Below are 24,565 nucleotides of genomic sequence, written 5' to 3' on the forward strand. Positions count from 1 at the left end.
TCTGTTCTTTTGTCGCAGTGTTTCTGTTCTTTTGTCGCAGTGTTTCTGCTCTAGACTCTCCTGGTTCTCTTTCTGACCCACATGGTTTTCTGTGGTTCAGGTCCAGGAGGACTTCGTTAAAGCATCGTTACCTGAGGCGTCCTGGTGGCTCAGACCTGGTCCAGGTCCAGGTCCAGGTCAGGAGCCCAGAGCCTGGATCAGGACCAGGACCAGACCCCGTGGACCACCTCCACTGTGTCAATGCAAATAAACCAACTGAAACAGGAAACCCCAGGCCGTCCTCAGTGGGTCCACAGCAGAACTGGTCTAGGACATGAACCACAGCAGAACTGGTCTAGGACATGAACCACAGCAGAACTGGTCTAGGACATGAACCAGCTGATTTTAGACGTACCTCACCTCTTCAGTCTTCACACCAAGGTTCTAATAGTTTTGGATTATTCATTCTTGTTTAGTTTTATTTAGTTTTGACTTTTTTCTCTAATTCAGTTCATTTAAATTTGTTTTTTGAGCAGGTTTGCTAGTTTTTATTAGTTTTCTTTTTTTTTCTAAATGCTTAGTTTTAGTTTGATTTTAGTTCAGTCGTCTCTTTTCTCTTCTTCTCTGTCGTCGTATTCAGATAAATCTCAGACAGGACTCTGCTGCTTTCTCCCAACTTTAGTCTCCATGTTTCCAGGTAGAGTGGGGACCAGAAGACGACTGGAAACCACAAGTGAACACAAGTGACGGACCCTTAAATATCACGTGGTGCCAGCAGAGAAAATTGCGGGAGCGAAATAAATCGATTTCGTATCAAACCGACACTGACAAAGACGAAAACGAAGGGAATTTCATCCAGAATTTTTATCCGTTTCAGTTAGTTTGTAAACACACAATACAGTTTCAGTTAGTTATCGTTTTTTTTCCTTTAATTATAGTTTTTATTTATTTCAGTTAACGTAAGTGTTTTTACAATTTTAGTTTTCGTCATTTCGTTAGTTTTCGTTAACGATAATAACCTTGCTTCACAGACTGACTGAAGGTCGTGTTGAAGGTTCATGTGTTTGACCTGAACTGGACTCTAAACTGGATCAGTTCAATCCAAACCTGGTTCAAACTGTTCAGTGTCTCCTCTTCATTCCTTCTGTTTTGTTTGTTTTTTTACATCTTCATCTCATTTGAAACTTCTTCTTTGTCTTTATCATGTTTTCATCTTTTGTTTTTAAGTCAGCTTTAATGTTTTAAAGAAATAACATAAATATTTATTGTGATTATTTGTGATATAATTTATTTATTATTTCCCTATTTTCATATTTATTAAATATTCACTCATTCATTTCTTCTTTTCTTGTCTTCATCTCCTTGTCCTTCACTGATCTAACTCCCTCCTCTCCTCTCTTACTCCCTCACCCCTTCCTCTCTTCTCTCTCCTCCTCCTCTCCTCCTCCCTCACCCCCTCCCCTCGTCTCCTGATTACCTCTCCTCTCTCTCCTCCTCCTCCCTCACTCTCTCCCCTCATCTTCTCCTTCCTCTCCTCCTCCTCTCCTCCTCCCTCACCCCTTCCTCTTGTCTCCTCTCTCCTCTTCCTCTCCTCCTCCCTAACCCCCTCCCTTCGTCTCCTCCTTCCTCTCCTCTCCTCTCCTCCTCCCTTCCCCTCATCTCCTCTCTCCTCTCCTCCTCCCTCACCCCCTCCCCTCCCCTCCTCTCCTCTCCCTCGTGTCTCCTTCAGGCCTCAGGCTTCACATATGGCGTTCACGCCTGAACATCATTAAATAACACACACACGCCAACTGGCGTCCCTTGGCTCCGCCTCCATGTGGAGACCAGGTCCTGCCACCCGTTTAATCTTCCCTCCCTCCTCCCTCCCTCCCTCCCTCCTCAGTCATTTCTCTCTCTCTCTGCTGTCATCACATTCATTCCAGTGCTCGCTCGCCCAGTTTTCCTCTTCCTTGCCATTGTCTCTCTCTCTCTCTACAGTAAAGTGTGTGGAGGGGATGGAAAACGAGAAGGGGGGGGGGGGGGGGGGGGTTCAGGGAAGGGGGTGTCAAATGAGTGGTTTCCACGGCAACACAGCCACACTGCCGCAGTGGATACGAAGGGGAGGTGGAGAGTTGAAAGAGTGAGAATGAGAATGAAGGAAGCGTGAACGAGTGTGTGTCCACGTTTTCACTGCGTTCTGGGGACAAACAGCGGTCCCCACACCGTCACCCTCACATCCAATGGATTAGACATGACTGATCTACATGTTAGATTCAGAATACAGCTGAGGGACAGACTCAGACAGGGTCTATTCCTGGTTTAGGTTGGGTCTAGTCTCCACAAAATGAATGGAATTCAATGGTAAGTCCCCTAAATGCATGTAAACCTACTTAAGTGTGACAAACTTAATTCCTGCACTGACAATGACCAAACAAAGAAAAGAAGAAAAAAACAGATAATGAAGGAATGTGAGCATGAGAACATGTTCTGCTCATAACATAAGGAGAACGGGAGAACCCATGTTCTGTAAAGCATCACATCTGAGCGTTAAGTTTTAGATTCAGGTTCATTTTGCTGATGTTTCTGGTTTAGTTTGGAATTTTCACTAAAGTAATTAAGTAATTAAATGAAAGGTCCAAGAAATACATGAAAACCCAAGTGGTGTGAGTGTGTTTTCTTATGTCGCAGGGACATAAATCACTGCTAATGCAAAGAAAAAAAGAAAGAAAGAAAGACAGAAAGAAAGACAGAAAGAAAGAAAGACAAAGAAAGAAAGGAAGGAAGGAAGAAAGAAAGAAAGAAAGACAGAAAGAAATACAAAGAAAGAAAGAAAGACAGAAAGAAATACAAAGAAAGAAAGAAAGAAAGAAAGAAAGAAAGAAAACGAAAGAAAAAAAAATTTCAGGTTAAACACATTTTTATGTTTTTTAAATATATATTTTTTTATACATAAATCCGCATGTAACACAGTCAAAAGGACACGAAAATTACCCCCTGCTATTTTTTTGTTTTTTTAAAATATCTCTTTATTCTCTCACAGGTGCATTTTGGGAATTGAACTAATTATTCAAGGCAGAGTGTTTCACAAAAATGACCACTGTTGAAAAATCACTCATGATTTATATGTGTTTAAATGTTTGGGTTCTGCACGTAACCCCAGTGGACACGATGGGTTCCGCACCAAAACTGGAATGAGACTGAGCTTGATGCCAAACCCACATGTGTGGATTAGAAAAACCACTAGGATCCACACACTGAACACAGTGTCTGTATTTGGAGTCTATAGAAGAGCATTTACACATGTTTACACATCTAATGCACTGACACCTGAGGAGATTTAATGTCCATATTTGGGTCCTAGTTTTGGAACCAGTATTTGATTATAAATTCATTAATTATGGGAAGAATCAGAGTAAAGAGTAAAATTTTTTATGCATTTATCTGAGGTCATCATTAGGTCTATCCTGGGGTTAAATATGTCTACATTTACCTTTTATTATTGGGTCTAAAATAATGGAAAAGTGACAGATACCAAAATAAACCCACACTGTAAAAAAAAAAAAAAAAAAACTGGAAAAAATGGTAATATTCCGGCAGCAGGGGTGCGGAAAAAATACTGTTAAATAACAGACAATAACCATGTCATAAAAATATGGTAATTTTCCATGATTAAAATACAGTTTTTTTGCCCTAACTTTACATGAGATTTTGCATTTTTTTAAAAACTTTTTAACGTTTAATAAGGAATATTTTCATGTATTAAAACAAACAAATTACCTATAAATATAAATAATTTTCAATGAGACTCAGTTGTCCAATCCACTGATAAAAACTGTATTTGGACAGTTTATCAGTGCTTATACATGTTATACATTCACAAAAATACATTTATTCAACATTTTTGTTGTGAAACCTCCTGTAATTACACAAGATATTTGTCAATTAACAAACAAGTCTGGTTCAACTGACAGAACAAATACTTCTTTTATGGTTAATTGTCAGTAATTTTATCTCGTTTTTATTATTTTAAATTCTTTTTACAGTATTAAACTTTAAATTAACAGTTTAATCTCATAAATAGAAAAGAAATATTTGTGAAATTATGATACATTTGCAAATGTATTTTAACTGTATTTGTCTGTGAAAAAAGAAAAAATTTGTTTAAAAAATTGAAATCTTATGGTTCTTCACAGTTACAGTTTTTTCATGTTAGACATTTGACATGTAAAATCACAGTCTATTTTTTTCATTTCATTGATATTTTCCTCCATCTTAAAAATTCAGGAAAAATCTGTAAAATAAACAGTAAAATTCTGTTAAATTACAGATTTTTTTTTTACAGTGCAGTTTCATAGAAGCACACATGGACCGTCTCCATAAAGTGAATGAAAGTCGACGTCAGGATTCTTCTCCTGCAGTGAATGGACGGACTGTCGGGAGTGTTGCTGCAGCGCCCGCCGTTAGGCCCCGCCCACTCCCCCCACACACACACCCCTCCCCTCTCTCAGGTTTCACAAACTGTCACCGTCATGACTTTAATTTGACGTAAGGGTGTGCACATGCAGCGAGGAGCGAGCGCCGTCCTCATACTGATGTTTGGAGCAGCGAGCAGATGGACGCCCATTCAGAAAAACACAACTTCATTCTGTTCACGTGGACGTTTCACAGCCCACCAGACGCTGTATTTTCACTTTATGCCAACGTTTGTGTCACCTGTGATCTGCTTTAATTACAGCTAAAGGTGTTTTCCTGCCGCCGAGACCGCCACCCCGTCGTTATTTTCATCGTCCGTTAATTATTTTCGTGCTCGTTGTTAAAACACATGTTCATTTTTTATCTCAGTTCATCGCTTTAAAAATATCAGTTGACAACGAACGCAATCGGAGTTGAAGGAGAGGAGGGTTGGTCTGCAGAAACTACCCTCAGCAGAGGTCAAAGGTCAGAGGTCAGAGGCAAGGTTCTAATAGTTTTGGATTTTTCATTCTAGTTTAGTTTTATTTAGTTTTGACTTTTTTTTCTCTAATTCAGTTAGTTTTAATTCATTTTTAGAGCAGGTTTGCTAGTTTTTATTAGTTTTCATTTTTTTGGAAATGCTTAGTTTTAGTTCAGTCGTCTCTTTTCTCTTCTTCTCTGTCGTCGTATTCAAATAAATCCCAGACAGGACTCTGCTGCTTTCTCCCAACTTTAGTCTCCATGTTTCCAGGTAGAGTGGGGACCAGAAGACGACTGGAAACCAAAAGTGAACACAAGTGACCGACCAAAAAGTGTTGTATGGTGACAGCACAGAAAACTGAGAGGGAAATAAATCGCTTTGGTATCAATCCGACATTGACAAATACAAAAATGAAGGGAATTTTATCCATAATTTTTATATGTTTTAGTTAGTTTTGTAAACACACAATACAGTTTCAGTTAGTTATCATTTTTTCCCTTTAATTATAGTTTTTATTTATTTCAGTTAACGAAAATGTTTTTACAATTCTAGTTTTCGTCATTTCCTTAGTTCTCGTTAACGATTATAACCTTGGTCAGATGAAGGTCATTTCAGTTCAGACAAAGATGGAACAAACATCAGCATCATCATCCTCGTGTCCATGTCGTCTTCATCGTGTCGGTTCTTTAACGTCTGTTTTATTTTCATCTGGAGTCTTTTTTTGTTTTCTATCTTTTCCGCTGTTTTTGTTTCACTCGTTAGTTCTTCTTCGTTTTTATTTTGTCTTCAGTGTTCTTTTTGTGCTTAATGATTTGGTATTTTCTGTTATTTTTATCTTTTTTTTGTTGTTTTTATCTCATTTAGTCCAGCTGACGTGATGTTCGAAGTGTTTGTGTTGTAAAAGCTCAAAAATGAAACAAGGAAATAGAAGTTTAATAAAAAGCAAGTCGTCAGATAAACCTGGACTCTGATCCATTACAGACACTTCACCTGTCCATCTGTCCATCCGTCCAATGTCCATTTGTCCATTCATCTATCTGTCTGTCCATCCGTCTATCCAATGTTCATTTGTCCATCCATCCACCTTTCATCAGTTTGTCCATCCATCCATCCATCATTTGTCCAAACATCCATCCATCTGTCCGTCCGTCCATCCATCCATCCCTTGCTTTTCCACCCTGTCCTCTTTCTTCTCCATCATATATACATGCATACATGCAGGTGCAGGCGTTTACATCTTCGTCTTGGACATCAGCTGTAACAGCAGGTCTTGTTATGTCACATCCTGAACTCAGTCAATTAACACACCCCTGTCTGCGAGCGGCGGCGGCGGTTTGATCGGCCGCTCTCTGTGTTTCAAAGCATCTATTATTGATCGAAACAAGCGGCGGTGAAGTGGAGCGCAGATACAGCGACGTTTAAGGCAGAGCTTGGAGCCACTTAGCCCAGGCCGAGAGACCACGAACGGGCTTCGCGTCGACATCTTTTTTCCTACGGTGTTCGCTGATTTAACGACGGCAGCGGTGTTAAACCCGTCTGTTGGCCTCTGCGACGTCTAAATGGTCAACAGATCAATGGGTGTTTGTTTTGACAGCATTTAATTGTGCATTTTGATTGGATATTGAACTGACACTGCCTCCGTTCAGAGATTTACTATCAGTGGAAGAGTCCCTGGATGGACGATACTTAGAAAAATATCTGCATTTCCAAGAAAACGACAACCTCTAAGGCAGTGTTTTTAGCCCCAAGATCAGTTCCATCCAACAACTCCATTTCATCTCAGATTATTATTATTATTATTATTATTGTTATTATTGTTATTATTAATGAATAGAAAAGTAACTATACAGATATTATATATTATTAATATAATAATAAGCTGTTACATGTGGTGGTGCTAGTAATAAGAATCATGTTATTGTTGGTATAATTGTGTTTTGATGGTATAATATACACTGATGTAACAAACATTATGATATACGAGTATAGCTGAAGGCATATATGGTGTATATATGTATGTGTATGTACATGTATGTATGTACCAGTGGCGGCTGCTCGTCTTTCAGAGGGGAAGCTCATTGGCCAGCTAACTTTACCATACCAGGAGTGTTGAAAGGACCTGTAGCTTTTCCTACTTTTTGCACCAGGTGAATGTCAGGTGTTGATCTGCCCTGCTGTTTAATTCGAAGTTTCTCCTCGTAAGGAAGACTATCAAATGGCTTTGTCAAAATCAGGTCGACAACATTAGCATTGTCTGCCATCATGCGCACCTTGCTAGACAGCTAGTTCACTCCAACCTTGCCAACAGTATCACTGATTTAACTATCCACAAAACGATATTAAACTTGAACAAGAAATGATTAAATTATGAAACTGAAACAAGAAAACGTTGAAATTATGTTAAATTGAAACAAGGAAGTACAATGAGTGTGTTTTATTTACAGTGCAAGGAATGAACAAGTAATTTCATAGTAGTTTCTCTCTTGATTTCACAGAAGGATGTGCATTATTAAACTGTGTATTAGACTGAACTGTGTCAGTGAAGGAGGAGATCTGAAAATAGCTGTCAGTCAAACAGGATTCAGCCTTTCGACTGATCCTCCAATCAGCACGTGGAAGCTCAGCATCCGGCCCGGCTGAGCTCCGCCCACAGCTCCATTCACCCCCAGAGATGCTGAGCGTCTACGGGCAAATGCATTGATGATAGATCGTATGAGAAAACAGCGCAACGGGAATGGAGGAGAAGTGAACAACATCGAGTCCACTGATTTGTGATAAAGCTGATTCTAAACGAACTCGTCTGTGAGATGAACGTGTTCTAACACATTTGGAGTCAATAAAAAGTCAACACAACTGAACAGATTTGACCATTTAATTTGAGTCATTTAGGGGAAGGTGAGCTTCCACTGCAGTCGGACAGAAACCGCCTGTGGTATGTACACTACCAGTCCAAAGTTTGGACTCCCCTTCTCATTTAAATGACATTAGATGGACCTCAGATGTCCAACCAGTGCTCAGCATCTCTGGGAACTCCTTCAGACTTTTGGAAAACATGTCAGGTGACTACCTCATGAAGCTCATCCAGAGAATGACAAGAATGTGCAAAGCAGTAAAAAAAGCAAAATGTGTAATAATTTAAGTCCAGGTGATAATGAGCCACAGTCTGTGGACCACGAGTTGGATCATACAAACTTACGCTTATATTTATTTTTTTTTGTAGCTGCTGTTGTATGAGTGAAATAAACAGCAAACAGTACTTTTACCTGTTTTTGTCTCTTTTTTTACTTCAAACCCTATTTGTTTACTTTGTCTGATGTAAAATGTCATATTAAACATCTCTTAGAGTCTTGATGGTTCATCCTGATGTTCATAATGATCATATGTGTAACTTCAACATACATGACCATGCATCGAGTCAGCTGCTCAAACCCTCATGTATGTTGTAAGTATGTTCTGTGTATGTTCTAAGTATGTCAAGTGTATGTGTGTGTTCTGACCAGAGTTCAGCAGCTCCTGCTCCATCACTCCACAGCCCAGAACCTCCAACCAGTCGCCATGGAAACGCACCTCCATCTCGAAGGAGGGATGAGTGAAGGGGAAGTAACAGTCGACCCATCTGACCTCCAAGTCTGAAGACGAAGAGGAAGAGGAGGAGGTAGAGGAGGAGGAAGAGGAGGAGGAGGAGGAAGAAGAGGAGGAAGAAGAAGAGGAGGAGGAGAAGGAGGAAGAGGAAGAGGAGGAGGAAGAAGAAGCTTAGTTTGGATCTGAATCAGTCGATGCTTTCAAGCAAGAAATAAATAAATATATAAATATAAAAACCCTCCTGGATTTGGTGAAGTTTTTCAGCTCAGTTCACCTGGTTTTGTCTTTTTGAATCTTCAGCTGATAGTTTACATTATAGCTCTGTTAGCTTAGCTCTGTTAGCTTAGCCCTGTTAGCTTAGCTCTGTTTTTAGACTGAAAACAGCCACAGTAAATCCACTAATCTCCTGTTTTCTGTTGGTTGGTGTCGTCAGTAGCTGAACTAAAGATCTGTTTGAATCCAACAAACAAGGTCAGACCTGTCACAGTTTAGTCTGAACCGTGGATCAACAAATGGCAACTTAGCAAAGATAAGAACATCCCATAATAACGGTCTACCTTCATCAACCTCCGAATCAAACTCACCTGTGTGGAAGAAACGCTGACATTTACCGTCCAACTCCATTCTTCATATTTATTTACTGACTCCAGTGGAAAAAACAATGGGTTCTATTTTGATCACTTCTTTTCTTTGACTCTGACAGTTGTCTCTTTCTGGTTCTCATCGTAAAATTGGCCTTGACTGGCATTAAACTCACTTCATACCTCTGCAGTCCAATACATTGGCATCTTTTCTTCACAGATATTTTTTTATAAACGCTAAAATGACAATTTAAAATTATTTTTTAAAACTCACATCACACATTTTTTTTCTCTCTACAGTTCAAGTTCACCTTTATTCTAGTTACGTCTTTTCCTAAATCCTCATTTTTAACATCTATTATCTCGTTCTCTAATCCATCGGTTAACGCTGACTCCGCCCCCGTTGCCATGGTCTCACCTCCGAACAAGTTGGTGATGAGTCGCGTCAGCGTCTGTTTGAGGTTGAACTCCACCAGTTTGACCGCCTCCAGAGTGTGCGTTTCCTGTTTCTGAGGCGTCCGTCGACCTCCCGACTCAAACAGGGACAACTGGTGTCCATCCTTGACCTGAGAAAACAACTGAGACCCAGGAGACACTGTCAGAACCAGAACCAGAACCAGGGTTTCTATTAATGCCGTACATGTGGTACACATTCTTGGCTGATACTGATGTTATTTTCTGTTTCTTTATTTTGATTTGTTGTAATTTGTCACCTTTATAAAGAGGTCCCCAAAGTAATCAAGTCCCAGTCGAACCAAGTACCGATCAAACCGGTTCCCCAATCTAACAGAAAGCAAACCAAGTCCCCAATCAAATCAATTCTCCAAATGAACCGAGACCCCTAAAAAACTGAGTCCCCCATCAAACCGAGCTGCCAAATGGACTGAGTCCCAAACTGAACCAAGTCCCCAAACAAAGTGAGTCCCAAATTGAACCAAGTTCCCAAAGGAACCAGGTCCCCAAACAGAGTCCCCACTTGAACAGAGTCCCCAAATGAACCGAGTCCCCGATCGAACCGAGTTGCCAAATGGACCAAGTCCCAATCGAACCAATCCCCCAAACAAACTGAGTCCCAAACTGAACCAGGTCCCCAAACAGAGTCCCCGATCAAACTGAATTGCCAAATGGACCGAGTCCCAATTGAAACAAGCCCCCAAACAAACCAAGTTCCAAACTGAACCAGGTCCCCAAACAGAGTCCCCAAATGAACCGAGACCCCGATCGAACCGAGTTGCTAAATGGACCAAGTCCCAATCAAACCAAGCCCCCAAACAAACCGAGTCCCAAACTGAACCAAGTCCCAAAACAAACAGAGTCCCAAATTTAACCAAGTTCCCAAATGAACCAAGTTCCAAATTGTACCAGGTCCCCAAACAGAGTCCCCAAATGAACCGAATTTCCAAATGGACTGAGTCCCAATCGAAACAAGTCCCAAATCAAAGTAAGTCCCAAACTGAACCAAGTCGCCAAACAAACAGAGTTCTAAATCGAACCAGCTCCCCAAACAGAGTCCCTGACTGAACCGACTCCCCGATCAAACCGAGTCCCTAGTTGAAACAGGTCCCCGAACAAACTGAGTCCCTGATCAAACTGAGTCCCCAATCAAACCGAGTCTGCGATTGAACCGAGTCCCCATACGAATAAAGTCCCTAAATGAACAAAGTCCCCAAATGAACTGAGTCACAAATGAAGCCGGGTCTACCGAGTCGTTTCATCGACTTTCATGGGTCATCTGAAAACCTCAAACTAAAACTAAAGAATCGCTGAACCCAAAGTAGTAAATTCAACTCAACAGAAATAAAAACTGAAATGAAAGAACTGAGAGATTCAAAAATAAAACATGATGAACACCAGAACTCTTTTAGAAACGGTCAGATCTGAGCATCGACAGAATCCTTTGAACAGCCTCGAACCTCGTGGTTGGAGAAGAGTCGGACTCCCTCCATCTGGTGGAAAACCGGGTAGTGACTGGCATCGATCTCGTCCCGCCTATAAACATCTCCGGCCAATAGGAAGGCGTCGAGCCCAGATCGGACCAGGTCTGATTGGTGGGCGGAGGTATGAGCCCGGAGCATCGTTGCCCTGGAAACGACCAAGGGAAGACATTCAGCAACAGGTGAAGAATGAACTGCAGTGTTTTTTTGTTTTTTTAATTAAAAAAAAAAAGAAAAAGAATTACTATTATTTTCCTTTTTTTTTTTTTTTTTACAAATTGCAGTGTTTTTAAACGTGGTTGGATGAAGGCATCACCTGTTCAGGTAGTAGTTGTCGCCCTTCTTCCTGCTGGGGTGGGTGGGCGGGATCAGTAAGCTGTCAATCAAATCAAGCAGACCAATCAGATTCACTGACACCTCCTTTTGCGTGAAATCTGTCAGGATTAAAATGTCTTTCTAGATCTAAAAGACATCAGATGGAGACGATGATGATGTTCTGATCACATGACCTCGAATTTCATCCAATCAGAACTCAGAATTTCACTTAATGCTGCGATATTCTCCCAAAAAATGTACAAATATTTTGTACTTGTAAATTTCCCTGTGGGATGAATAAAGTATCTATCTATCTATCTATTACAAAATGCATCTAATTCTTTTCAGTCTGTTGTGAAATTAAACCTTCTGCTCATTTAGTTGATTATTAAATAAAAATATCAACAAATTCAACACTAATCCAGTAAAAGTCGTGTGTGATCTGCATTTGATGAAGTCCTTCAGGTTCTGCTCAGATGAACTCCTCGTCTCCTCTCTAATCAATAACTAATCGATACTGAATTGATGGGATCTTCTGACCTGTCGAAGTTCTGCTCCACGGTGACGACCGGGCTCAGGTTGTCGTGGACGGAGAACAGCGGGTTCCCCCATCGGCCCATGTACGAACTGTGGAGGATTGGAAGGAAACGGGTCATACACGGGTTCACGAAAAGGTTCCTGTTGTTTAAACGGCGAGGACAGAAGGACGGAACATTCAGACCACGACCACCGAGTCCCAACTGCCACGAAAAAACCTAAAATGAACAAGTGTTCAGAGAACGCAAACCTCCGCCAAGCACCCCAGACGGTGTGCATGTGCGGATCGACTATTTCTTCTAAACTCTGGATGTGCAAAACAAATTTCATGATATTTCACGAATTGCACTTTTTATGATTTTTTTGAAAATGGTGCATAAAAAATAACAAAAGTCAACAGAGCGTAACAGAAGAGAAATGGAGAGGAATGACAAAGTTGAAGCTTGGTACCAGTCATGTGTATGCCAAATTATATTCAATTCCAATCAATACTTGTTGAGTTAAAATGAAAACTGTGTGGTAAATGGGATTTTCAATGTTAAATGTAAATGTCCACAGAGTCCACATTCCACAGTGGATGTGGACAATTTTGTGCCAGATACAAGATATTGTTCTAAGCTACAGGTGGATCAGATTGGAGGCTAATTGGAGTTGTTTTGAATTTTTTATGAATTTTCAAAAATTGCTCAATGATGACAGATAGGAAAATTGTAGATGTTGTGACCTTGCTGTGACCTTGAACTTTGGCCTACTTGGCCCAAAATTTAATGGGTTGGTCCCAGGGCCTAGGCCTATATCGTTCCACTCCATTTCTCTTCCGTTAAGCTCTGTTGACTTTTATTTTTTATGCACCATTTTCAAAAAAATCATAAAAAATGCAATTTGTGAAATATCATTATGAAATTTGTTTTGCACATCCATAGTTTAAAAAGAAATAGTCCATCCACACATGCACACTGTTTGGGGTGCTTAGCGGGGGTTTGCCTTCTCTGAACACTTGTTTAATTCTAGTTTTTATTTATTTCACTTAACAAAAATGTTTTTTCAATTCTAGTTTTTGTCATTTTGTTAGTTTTCGTTCACGATACTAACCTTGGTCCACAACAACACAAATAAACCAACCAGACCTCAGAGTTAAAGCACCGCAGACGGAGGCCGCGGCATTTCCGTGGCGTATAAATATATTACCCAGCAGGCCTCAGGTGTCGTCCGAGCTGCGATCAGAGAACGCAGGCTTTTCTAAAGAGTAAAGTTCGTGACCTGTGAAATGGCAGAGTCATAAACCACTGTCAGACAACACACTCAGCGACTCCTTAATGACTTATTAATGCGGCATTAATGCGACGGCGGTGTGGCGCTCAGAGTGTGTGTGTGTTATCGCCTCCGAATGAGGAGGAGGGGTTTGTGCCGAGTTCAATGCAGCAAAGTTTTACACGGAGCCTGAAAGTGGTGAGTCTGCAGAGAAACAGTGACAGGAGGACGCGTCGGACGCAGGATGTGGACGACGGATTCACAGACTGAGGATCAGTCCACCGACACGTCCATATTAACCCTCCAGGGTCCAGGTGAGCAGATTATGCACACTTTGGACTTCACACTGTAAAAAAAATCTGTAATTTAACAGAATTTTCACTGTTTACTTTACAGATTTTTCCTGTATTTTTAAGATACAGGAAAATATCAATGAAATGACAAAAAAAGACTGATTTTACATGTCAAATGTAAGATAACATGAAAAAACTGTAACTGTGAATAACCATAAAATTTCCGTTTTTTAAAAGAAATATTTTCTTTTTTCACAGAAAAATACAGTTAAAATATATTTGCAAATGTGTCATAATTTCACAAATATTTCTTTTCTATTTATGAGATTAAACTGTTTATTTAAAGTTTAATACTGTAAAAAAATAAAATAAAATAAAACAAGAGAAAATTACTGATAATTAACCGTAAAAGAAGTATTTGTTCTGTCAGTTTAACATGACTTGTTTGTTAATTGACAAATATCTTGATGTTTCACAACAAAAATGTTGAATAAATGTATTTTTGTGAATGTATAACATGTATAAGCGCTGATAAACTGTCAAAATACAGTTTTTATCAGTGGATTGAACAACTGAGTCTCATTGAAAATTATTTATATTTATAGATAATTTGATTGTTTTAATACATGAAAATATTCTTTATTAAACATTAAAAGTCAAAAAAATATGCAAAATCTCACGTAAAATTAGGGCAAAAAACTGTATTTTAATTATGGAAAATTACCGTATTTTTGTGAGATGGTTATTTTACATTATTTAACAGTATTTTTTCGGCACCCCTGCTGCTGAAATAATACCGTTTTTTTACAGTGCATGTTCTAAATCAGGGGTCTCAAACATGCGGTCCGGCGGCCAAATGCGGCCCGCCAAAGGTTCCAATGCGGCCTGTGGGATGAATTTGCAAAGTGCAGAAGATATTAACAGTCAAGGGCGTCAAACTGGAAAATAACAGAATAATAACCTAAAAGTAATGACTCCAAATTTTCTTCTTGGTTTAATGTGAAAACAATAATATGATATAATGCCTATAAATAATGGCAACACCAATTTTTTTCACTTTGATTTACTGCAAAGAACATTAAACTCTGATATCCTTTAATAAGAAAACGTCAATAACCTGAACAAATATGAACAACCTGAAATGTCTGAAGAAAAATAAGTGCAATTTTAACATTATTCAGCCTGTGTTGTGCCTTGGTAGATCTGATCTGTAATGCACATGTAGAAATCATAAGTTGAGGCAGAATATTGTTAAAGACGGTTTGAACGGCACAAATCCGATTCTCGTTCCTTTTTCAGAGTATTCCAGAATCCTAATCCCACCTTTGTCAGGGTTCTGTTCCTACCTCTAGAGGTGTCACAGAGGTGGGACTAAATGACCCACCATTTCATTTACAGACGTCGTTCTGGAATAAAGATGGAATATTACTGTAACAGAAGTGATGCGGAAAAGGGGCTAAAGATACAAGGTTTCACTTTCATTATGACCATTTCTACTGATTTAACAAAAAAATAGAAACCAAAAAAGCACTTGGAGAGCGCAGACCTCCACCAAGGCAGACCACCGCCCCCCCCCCCAATCACCACTAAAATTTAATCATTTGTTCCTTGTTCCAGTATCAACATTTCCTGAAAATTTCATACAAATCTGTCCATAACATTTTGAGTTATGTTGTTAACAGACAAACAGACAGACAAACAAACAAATAAACAAACCCCGATGAAAACATAACCTCCTTGGTGGAGGTAATAATAATAATAATAATAATAATAATAATAATAATAATAATAATAATAATAATAATAATAATGATAATAATAATAATAATAATAATAATAATAATAATACATTGCTTTTATTTGGCGCTTTTCTAAGTACTCAAAGACACATGGTCACGTTTCCATGGAAACACTCGTACCTGTAGAAGTGAGCTTTGATTCGCTCCTTGATCAGCCACAGAGGATGATGGGATTGATTGTGGAGGTTGCGCCCGACTTTTTCTAAGATCTTCGGCGTCACGTTGGTGAAGTCATCGCGGGGGTACGAGTAACCCAACACCTCCACCGAGTCTGGACCAATCACAGGCCGAGGGGCGGAGCCTTCTGTGCTGAAGCGTCTCCGCGACGCGACCCCATTGGTTATCGGGGATGACGAGCAGCAGTGGCGGGGTGGGGGGTGGAGCTTAGACCGGAGGGAGGGGAGGAGCAAGAGGCGGAGTCTCATGATGATCGGTCCATGAAGCTGAAATGATAAGAAACAGAAAAAGAAACAAGTGTTCAGCGGATTCAACGAGACGGGACGAAAAACAACGACTGGACAAAAGTCAAACTAAAGAACGACCTGAACGTATGAGTTTGTTACTCGATCCAATCTGACGGTCGTTGGTTCTGATTAGTGAATGAAGACTTCAGACCCAAGCAGAGCATTTACAGCAGGGTTCTCAAACGCCTGTTCTTTCAGGTTCCACATTCAGTCTGATTTGACCTGCAGTGGACTGACCCAGTCAAATAAGAACAGAATAACCGAGAAATAATGACAACTGACAATTTTTGTCTATGTTTTAGTAAAAAACCCATTAAATTATGAAAATACTTACTTTTATAAATTATCCAAACAAAAAAGATGTGAATAACCTGAAAAAACTGAAATTTCTTAAGAAAAATCAGTGCAATTTTACCAGTCTTCTGCCTCCACTTCTCATTAGTCCATGTGCATTCTGGATCAGATCTACAAAGACACTAAACACTGAGGAACAGGAAGAAAAGAGTTCAAACTGGACTGAATTTAATACAGACATTTCAGGTTGGGCACATTTGTTCAGGTTATTCCAGTGGTTTCCAGCCTTTTTTGACTCCTGACCCCATTTGAATGTCACAAATTTCAGGCGACCTCAGACATTCAAAATGGAGACTTTTTTTTTGGGCTAAAATTAATTTGTTTTTGATCATGTAATAGTTTGCTATAATATGTTGTAAATAAACGTTAATTTTAGGCAACATTTAGGCTAAATAATGTAAATTTTTATTAGTAAGTTCTAATTTTTTATCAGTTACTAGAAATTTCAGGCAACCCTACGTGGGGTCCCAACCCCAAGGTTGAAAAACACTGGGTTATTGACATTTTATTGTTACAGGATAGTTTGTAAATCTAAATATTTTCATAATTTAATGTTATTTTTTGCACTAAAACAAAGCCAAAAACTTGAAGTTGTCATTATTTATAGACATAATGTTTGTTTTTTTTTCACATCAAACCCAGTAGTAAATCTGCAGTCATTCTTTTTTGTGGGTTCTTCTGCTGTTATTATTTGACTGTAGATCAGATTGGTCTGTATGTGGAACCGACACTAAAATGAGTTCCACAGCCTTGACAGTGGAATTTTTACTCTTTGTAAATTCATCCCAGCGGCCAGATTAGAACCTTTGGCCGGACGCATTTGGCCTCCGGGACGCATGTTTGACAGCCCTGGTTTACAGTTTATGCAGACCACAGGGAAATGTTGGAAAATGAAGAATTCCATTGAAAAAAAACCCTAAATGTGACTCCTTTCAGTCCTCCTGTGGCTTCATGTTTGGTCTGAACACCACGTCCAGACTGAAAGCTCATCTTCGACACCCAGACATTTTTAGATACTCGACGTTATCCAGACCGATCCGAGTTAGACCCGGGATCCCTGCTCTCTGATTGGCTGACAGGTCGGGGGGATCGCTTTCACCCTTACATTTGTAATAAATCATGTCGAGATCAGATTTATCATCTCAGGTGAAGGTGGAGACCATAAACCCAGACGGTGGAGGAGGTGAACGCTGCATCGCATCAGTTACACAGACGTACAAACAAACCAGCAGAGGGTACGATAAAAAAAAAACACAAGCTTGTCCTCCGACGCCGTTCACATCCTGATGGGAGTTTTAGAGCGAAGTTTAGAATTCAGTTTCACTGTCTTCACCTTGGGCTGGAGTTTATTTACTGTTGTTTTAAAACCTTTTCTAATCTGGTTTTGGTCAGTTTTAGTTTTGTTTTACAATATTTTACTCTAATTTGACCATTTTACGTTTGTTTTTTTTCCAAAGTCTTTGTCTGACATTAGTTTGGGCTACTCTTCATCCATCCATGGTTTTGTCACTTACATATGCTAACTGTTTACGTTCTATTTTACCATCTTTCCATTAGGTTTTAGTATATTTACTCAGGTTTTACCATTTTTCGGTGTGGTTTTACTGTCTTTACATTGGGTTTTACCACGTTTTTGTTAGTTTTTCCAATCTTTTCATCAGGTTTTAGTATATTTACTCATGTTTTACTACTTTGTGTAACATGGTTTTGCTAAGTTTTAGTTGTGTTTTACCATCTTTCCATTGGTCTTTAGTAAATTTACTCAGCTTTTACCATTTTTCTGTCTGATTTTACCACCTTTTCATTGGGTTTTACCATCTTTTTGTTGGTTTTTCCAATCTTTTTGTTAGGTTTTAGTATATTTACTCAGGTTTTACCATCATTCTGTGTGATTTTCCTATCTTTTAATTGGGTTTTACAATGTTTTGGTTGTTTTTTCAAATCTTTTCATCAGGTTTTACTATATTTACTCATGTTTTACCATTTTGTGTAACATGATTTTACTGTGTTAGTTGTGTTTTATCATCTTTTCATTGGTCTTTAGTAAATTTACTCAGGTTTTACCATTTTTCTGTCTGATTTTACTATCGTTTCATTGGGTTTTCCCATTGTTTTGTTGGTTTTTCCAATCTTTTTGTTTTGCTTTAGTAAATTTACTCAGGTTTTACCATTTTTCTGGCTGATTTTACTATCGTTTCATTGGGTTTTCCCATTGTTTTGTTGGTTTTTCCAATCTTTTTGTTTTGCTTTAGTAAATTTACTCAGGTTTTACCATTTTTCTGGCTGATTTCATTATCTTTTCGCTATGTTTTACTACCTTTTATAACCCGATTTTACAGAGTTTTAGTCTGGATTTCAGAATATTTCCTACAGTTTTATCGCTTTTTGTAATATGGTTTCACTTAGTTTTTGGCGTGTTTGACCATATTTTAGTAATTAATAATGTTGAGATGAGATCGATCATCTCAGGTGAAGGTGAGGAGAATCAAACCCAGACGGTGGAGGAGGTCAAACGAGGTGAACGCTGCATCACATCACTTAGAATTACCCTAATGTACAAACAACCAGCAGAGGTTCAGATGAGAAACGTCTTTTCCTTCTTCTCCATCATTTACGTCCTGATGGGAGGTGAGACCCAACTCCCCACCCCCCCACATATATATCTGTCCATCTCCACTCCCTCTCTCCCTCTCTCTCTCTCTCTCTCTTTCGCTGGGGGAGCATCCCTGTACAGACAAAGGGGTGTTGCATTGCAGTGGCATTGCAGCAAAATGGATTATTGTTCCTAAATCCATGCAGCTGCTCTTTACCTCTGCTCTGCTGAATCCTGGTGTCGGATTCTACCCGACTGGACACAAACAGACGCACAAACACACAAAGACACGCAAAACACACAAACTGTTCAGCCGGAGGCATCTGAAGGTCAAAGCCACTTCAGGACTTTGAGGGAACATCTGGAAAAAGCCAAAGCAGTGACTCCTACAGGCCGAAATGTGCACTACACCTCCAGAACACCAGCAGAGGTTGGAGATGATGAACGACATTTTACTTTCACTTTCAGTATATTTTACTTCATATCAGATCTGTGCAGAAAAAGCTAATAGCTAATCCGTTTTTATTTCTATGTTCCAGTGTTTGCCAATAAATTTCTATTAAAAAACATAAAAACATCCAGGGTTCTCACTAGGATTTTTTCACAGTGTAGGGGCACCATGGTGTGAGTTTTGTAGGGGAGTCCGGGGCATCCTCCCCCAGAAAGTTTTGAATGAGTGTAAGGCAAGCGATGTTGTTGGGTGGGCGTCAGACAATACCAAGGCAGACAAAGGGGTGTTGATTATATTGTTCTCATTTCCTGTCTGCAGCGCTTTGCGCCAAGACAAAGGAATATATTTTTTCAAATCTCGTTGTCATTACGCTGGACGATCACACACACACACACACAAAAACACACCACTACGCTGGTTGAAAGACAGCGTCGCGGGTCAAATCTCAGCGTCGGGGCCCCCCAGGGACAGTGTCGGGGCCCCAACACTGTCCCTGGCATTCAGTGACGCTAGTGAGAACCCTGATATCTACCCTTTTTTAATTGGGTTTACCATCTTTTCATTTGCTTTTAGTAAATTTCCTCTGGTTTTACCGTCTGTTGGTCTGATTTTACCAGGTTTTTGTTGTATGTTACCGTCTTTTTGTTGGCTTTTACCATTTTTTTGTCTGATTTCACCAGTCTTTTAATTTGTTTTACCATCTGATACCCATCGGGTTCACCTTTTTCTGGCACATGATGGTCACCATATGTCTGTTCCCATGGCATCGTCACACGTTCACATATGGACGCCTACACACTCGGACTCACATGGACACGAAACAAACCAACAGGAAACAAACCGACACGAAACCAACCAACAGGAAACCATCTGAATTCACACCAGTTCCGGGACACGTTTCCACAAAGACGCTTCACCTTTTACTGAATTACTGTCAACGCAATGAGTAATTAACAAGGTTATAATAGTTTTGGATTTTTATCTATAGTGTAGTTTAATTTCGTTCTGACTTTTATTTTTCTAATTCAGCTAGTTTTAATTAGTTTTTAGAGCAGGTTTGATAGTTTTTATTAGTTTTTGTTTTTTCTAAATGCTTATTTTTAGTTTAGTTTTTTTTATATCTTTTCTCTTCTTCTCTGTCGTCGCATTCAAATAAATCCCAGGCAGGACTCTGCTGCTTTCTCCCAACTTTAGTCTCCATGTTTCCAGAGTGGGAATGAGAAGATGACTCTAAACGACAAGTGACAAGAAGTGACGGACCACGAAGTGCTGTAAAATTGCTCAATCCGACATTGACGAAAACGAAAACAAAGGGAATTTTATCCATAATATTTTTCCGTTTTAGTTAGTTTTGTAAACACACAATACAGTTTCAGTTAGTTATGTTTTTTCTTTTAATTATAGTTTTTATTTATTTCAGTTCACGAAAATGTTTTTCAATTCTAGTTTTCGTCATTTCTTTAGTTTCGTTAACGATAATAACCTTGGTGAATAAAGAAGTTTTTTTTTTACTGTATTCCCCAAGAATCCGTAACATCACCAATTATCTGTTTGTAGTTTAACATATTCTTATTCTCTTAAAAACAGCAATCTCACAAAAAAGCCCTGAAATTAATGAGTCAGAGTAAAAAAAAAAACCCTGACACGAATCTGTCTTCTTCACATTTTCCTCCTACATTGTAAAAAAAAAATCTGTAATTTAACAGAATTTTCACTGTTTGTTTTACAGATTTTTCCTGTATTTTTAAGATACAGGAAAATATCAATGAAACAACAAAAATAGACTGTGATTTTACATGTCAAATGTAAAATAACATGAAAAAACTGTAACTGTGAATAACCAAAAAATTTCAATTTTTTAAAACAATTTTTTTCTTTTTTCACAGAAAAAAACAGTTAAAATACATTTGCAAATGTATCATAATTTCACAGATATTTCTTTTCTATTTATGAGATTAAACTGTTAATTTAAAGCTTAATACTGTAAAATAAATAAATAAATAAATAAAATGAGATCAAATTACTGACAATTAACCGTTAAAGAAGTATTTGTTCTGTCAGTTGAACCAGACTTGTTTGTTAATTGACAAATATCTTGTGTAATTACAGGAGGTTTCACAACAAAAATGTTGTATAAATGTATTTTTGTGAATGTATAACATGTATAAGCACTGATAAACTGTCCAAATACAGTTTTATCAGTGGATTGGACAACTGAGTCTCACTTAAATTCTATTTATATATATATTTATAGGGAATTTGATTGTATGGATACATGAAACTATTCTTGATTAAACTTTAAAAAGAAAAAAAAAAAAAAGCAAAATCTCATGTAAAGTTAGGGCAAAAGCTGTATTTTAATTATGGAAAATTTCTGTATTTTTATGAGATGGTTATTTTCCGTTATTTTACAGTATTTTTTTCGGCATCCCTGCTGCCGGAATATCACCGTTTTTTCCAGTTTTTTTTTTTTTTTTTTTTTTTTTTACAGTGTACAGTGGGAAATCCAAACGTTCAGTTGTTGATGAACTCCATTTCCCATCAGCCCCTCTTCCTCCTGCCAGTCTGAACCCAGAGAACAGCTGCTGATTTGTGCTCAGTCAAACCCTCACTCTGCTGATGTAATGTTCACTCACTTTCATTTAAAGTGTTGGGGTCAGAGGTCAGTCAGATGTGGCCACGCCCCCCAGAGCAGATCCAAAACAGGGATCGGATCTGAAAGAAATGAAGCCGACTCTGAAGAGGAGACAATCACATGGACTCTTACAGATGAGTGGTGAACTTATGCAAATGGAAATATTAGATGAGATGAAAGTTGAACGGGCCTCGAGGGGACGTCGCTGCTGTTGGGACGTTTCCACGGAAACCCTTCACACTTGGCTCTTTAATCCGACGACAGCATACTTTGTCTTTGTGTGTCACAAAATCTTATATCCTCCTGACACCCAGTAAGTAAATATTTTTGCCATTTTACATTAAATAATTGCCTTAATTAGAAACAGAATAATGCAACAGTTTTTTTCAAATACATTTATTTATTTTTTATATAATGTCCTTTTTAGTGGACATTATGCTTTTTTTTTTTATTTTAAAGTAAAGCTGTGACACTCTTGTCCACTACAGAGGACACAAATGCATTTCTGGGTCTCAGGAGGATATCATAAAATGTGAATTTATTTCTTTTTTGTATTGTACTTTTGGAGATACACAATGAAAATAAATAAAAAATTGATCCAAAAAAAACCCAACAGATATTTACATTCACCACCATGTTTATGGAATGACTTCTCCTGACATCTGCGATAATAAAAAACCAAAATCATTGCATTTGTTATTTATTGAAAAAAGCGACATTACACACCACAGTTTTTTCTACATTTCGTAAATATAAAGTTTTGCGCAGATGTCCAATGGAAAAGTGACTATTGACAGTATATTTTTAACCTTTTTATAGTTGAAATAAGAAGAAAAGGTCCAGACGGACCATTTTCAGGTTAGACTTTAAAGGGTTAATAAACAGGAGATGATTCATACACGACATGGACGAGAAGAAGAAGGTGGAGGTGAAGGACGCTGAAAATACCAGGATTAAATCGTATGTATATAGTAGTATATAAGCCCCGCCCCCTCTATACATCAGCCAATGAGACCAAACTGAACACTCAGTCTCTGATAAACGTCTATTAAAGGATTCTGGGAGATTTCATGACATCACCTTGTTTCTATTCAGCTGACCATACTAAATGGGGTGTGGCTTTGTGTGATTGACAGCTTTCTGCAGGAGGGGGCAGTATCTTTCATCCCTGTCATGACGGAGGTGTGATGGACTCGTCACGACTCCGTCCAATGAAAACCTCTCATGTCCTGAACAGGTGGCGTCCCCCTCCCCCTCTTCCTCCCTCTCTCTCTCTAACGTAGAGTCAGTGTCTCTCGCCCATCAGAGGGACTCCCTCTCTGGCATCCCACCCACTTCCTGCAGCTCTCACCCTCCTTCCTGTTCACGACGCTGCTCGCTCACCAACCACGGCGGTTACACAACGCCACCGCCCACCTCGTGTTATTTTAATGAATGGACTCATTGTTTGTTTTCTGAAACGTCGTCTATTAAAAGAAACTGGAAACGAAACAACACGAACTGAACAACACGTCATCCCTGAGGTCGGATTACGGCGTCCGACATCATCAGCCCGTTGTCGACGGCGTCACAGCGCTAAATCCACCTGGAGTTACATCAGAAATAAACGACAGGACGAAGAGATGAGAATGAAACAGAAATATGTAAAACAGACGAACGGAAACAAACCAAGAAACAGGAAGTCCCAAGAAAACGCAGACAGAGTCGATCCATGGCGGGTTTCAGATTCTTTTACCTGTTCCTATTAATAATCCTTCTGATTCTTTTTCTCACTCCTTTTACTGATTCTTCTTTTTACGATTTGTCATCTTCCAATTTTTCTTAATTTTTTTCCAATTCTTTTGTGATTCTTCTTTTCTTCCTGATTTTGACTATTTTTTATATGATCCTTTTTTACCTGATTTCTCTTTTTTTCTTGATTCTAATTCTTCTTTTTTCCTGATCTTAATTCAACTTTTTTCCCCAATTCTGATTCTTTTTAAAATGACTCTTTTTTTCTAATTCTTTTTTCTTGATTCTGATTCTTCTTTTTTCTTGATTCGGATTCTTCTTTTTTCTTGATTCGGATTCTTCTTTTTTCCCCAATTTTGATTATTTTTTAAATGATTATTTTTTTCTGATTCTTCTTTTTTCCTTGATTCCGTCTGATTCTTTTTCTCATTCCTTTTACTGATTCTTCTTTGCCAGATTCTTGTGAATACACACCCCTAGCGGTCATAGATCAGGTGGGTGTGTCCACATGTGATGTAGCGCCGCTGCGGTGTCACCTGATTGGCTCATTCTGCAGCGTTATTTACAACACTGTATCCTCAAACGGACCCCACCTCCATCACTCCTCTTCCTCCTCTCCCTCCTCCCCCTAAAAGCCATAAACATATTGCCACTCCCCTAAATCAAAACTCCTCCTCCTTTAGTATCATGTTCTCCCTCCTTTTCCATATTTATAACTACTTTTCTTTTCCCTCCATCTTTGTTGATTCTCTACTTTTACGTTTTTTTTTTCCTCCTTTTCCCACTTCCTCTCTTCCTCCCTCTACCTTCTTCCTCCTTTTACTTTCTTTCTTTTAATTCTCTCCATTTTCCATTTACTTTACCTTTTCTCCTCTTTTCTTCTTCCCTCCCTTTTCTGCTTATTCCACCTCCTTCTTGCCCTTTTCCTCATTTTTCTTGTTTTTTTCCTCCTCTTCCAATATCTTTTCCCTTGTTATTCCATTTTTTCTTATCCCTTTCCTCCTTCTTTCCATTTCCATCTTCTTTTCTTCTCTATCTTTCACCTCCTTCTCTTCTACATTTTCCATATTTATTCTTACTGTACTTTTCCCTTCTTTCTTCATGCCTTCCTTTTCCTCTCCATTTTCCTTCTTACTTTCCTCCTTTCCTGTTGT

General features: G+C 38.8%; 1 protein-coding gene and 1 pseudogene across 2 annotated transcripts in view; one reads left to right on the forward strand and one right to left on the reverse strand.

Annotated features, from left to right (window-relative positions):
* fars2 (phenylalanyl-tRNA synthetase 2, mitochondrial) overlaps positions 1-21,702 on the reverse strand; it is a 127,947-nt gene extending 106,245 nt beyond the window's left edge. The window contains exons 1-7 of one of the 2 annotated variants that reach the window (XM_030123489.1): positions 21,682-21,702; positions 15,304-15,626; positions 11,844-11,930; positions 11,305-11,364; positions 10,968-11,136; positions 9,473-9,632; positions 8,389-8,520 (exon numbers count right to left, since the gene is read on the reverse strand). In XM_030123489.1, coding sequence (XP_029979349.1) covers positions 8,389-8,520; positions 9,473-9,632; positions 10,968-11,136; positions 11,305-11,364; positions 11,844-11,930; positions 15,304-15,626; positions 21,682-21,687 — 937 coding nt within the window. In that variant the 5' untranslated portion in view covers positions 21,688-21,702. Of the gene's footprint in view, positions 1-8,388; positions 8,521-9,472; positions 9,633-10,967; positions 11,137-11,304; positions 11,365-11,843; positions 11,931-15,303; positions 15,627-15,725; positions 15,768-21,681 lie in introns of those variants that run through there. The other variant, XM_030123490.1, reaches the window with a different exon arrangement.
* An 882-nt stretch (positions 21,703-22,584) lies between these two features.
* Positions 22,585-24,565, forward strand: part of LOC115411085 (phenylalanine--tRNA ligase, mitochondrial-like) — a 34,863-nt pseudogene continuing 32,882 nt past the window's right edge.

The sequence above is a fragment of the Sphaeramia orbicularis genome, chromosome 20, assembly GCF_902148855.1.
Source record: "Sphaeramia orbicularis chromosome 20, fSphaOr1.1, whole genome shotgun sequence".
Classification (NCBI taxonomy): domain Eukaryota; kingdom Metazoa; phylum Chordata; class Actinopteri; order Kurtiformes; family Apogonidae; genus Sphaeramia; species Sphaeramia orbicularis.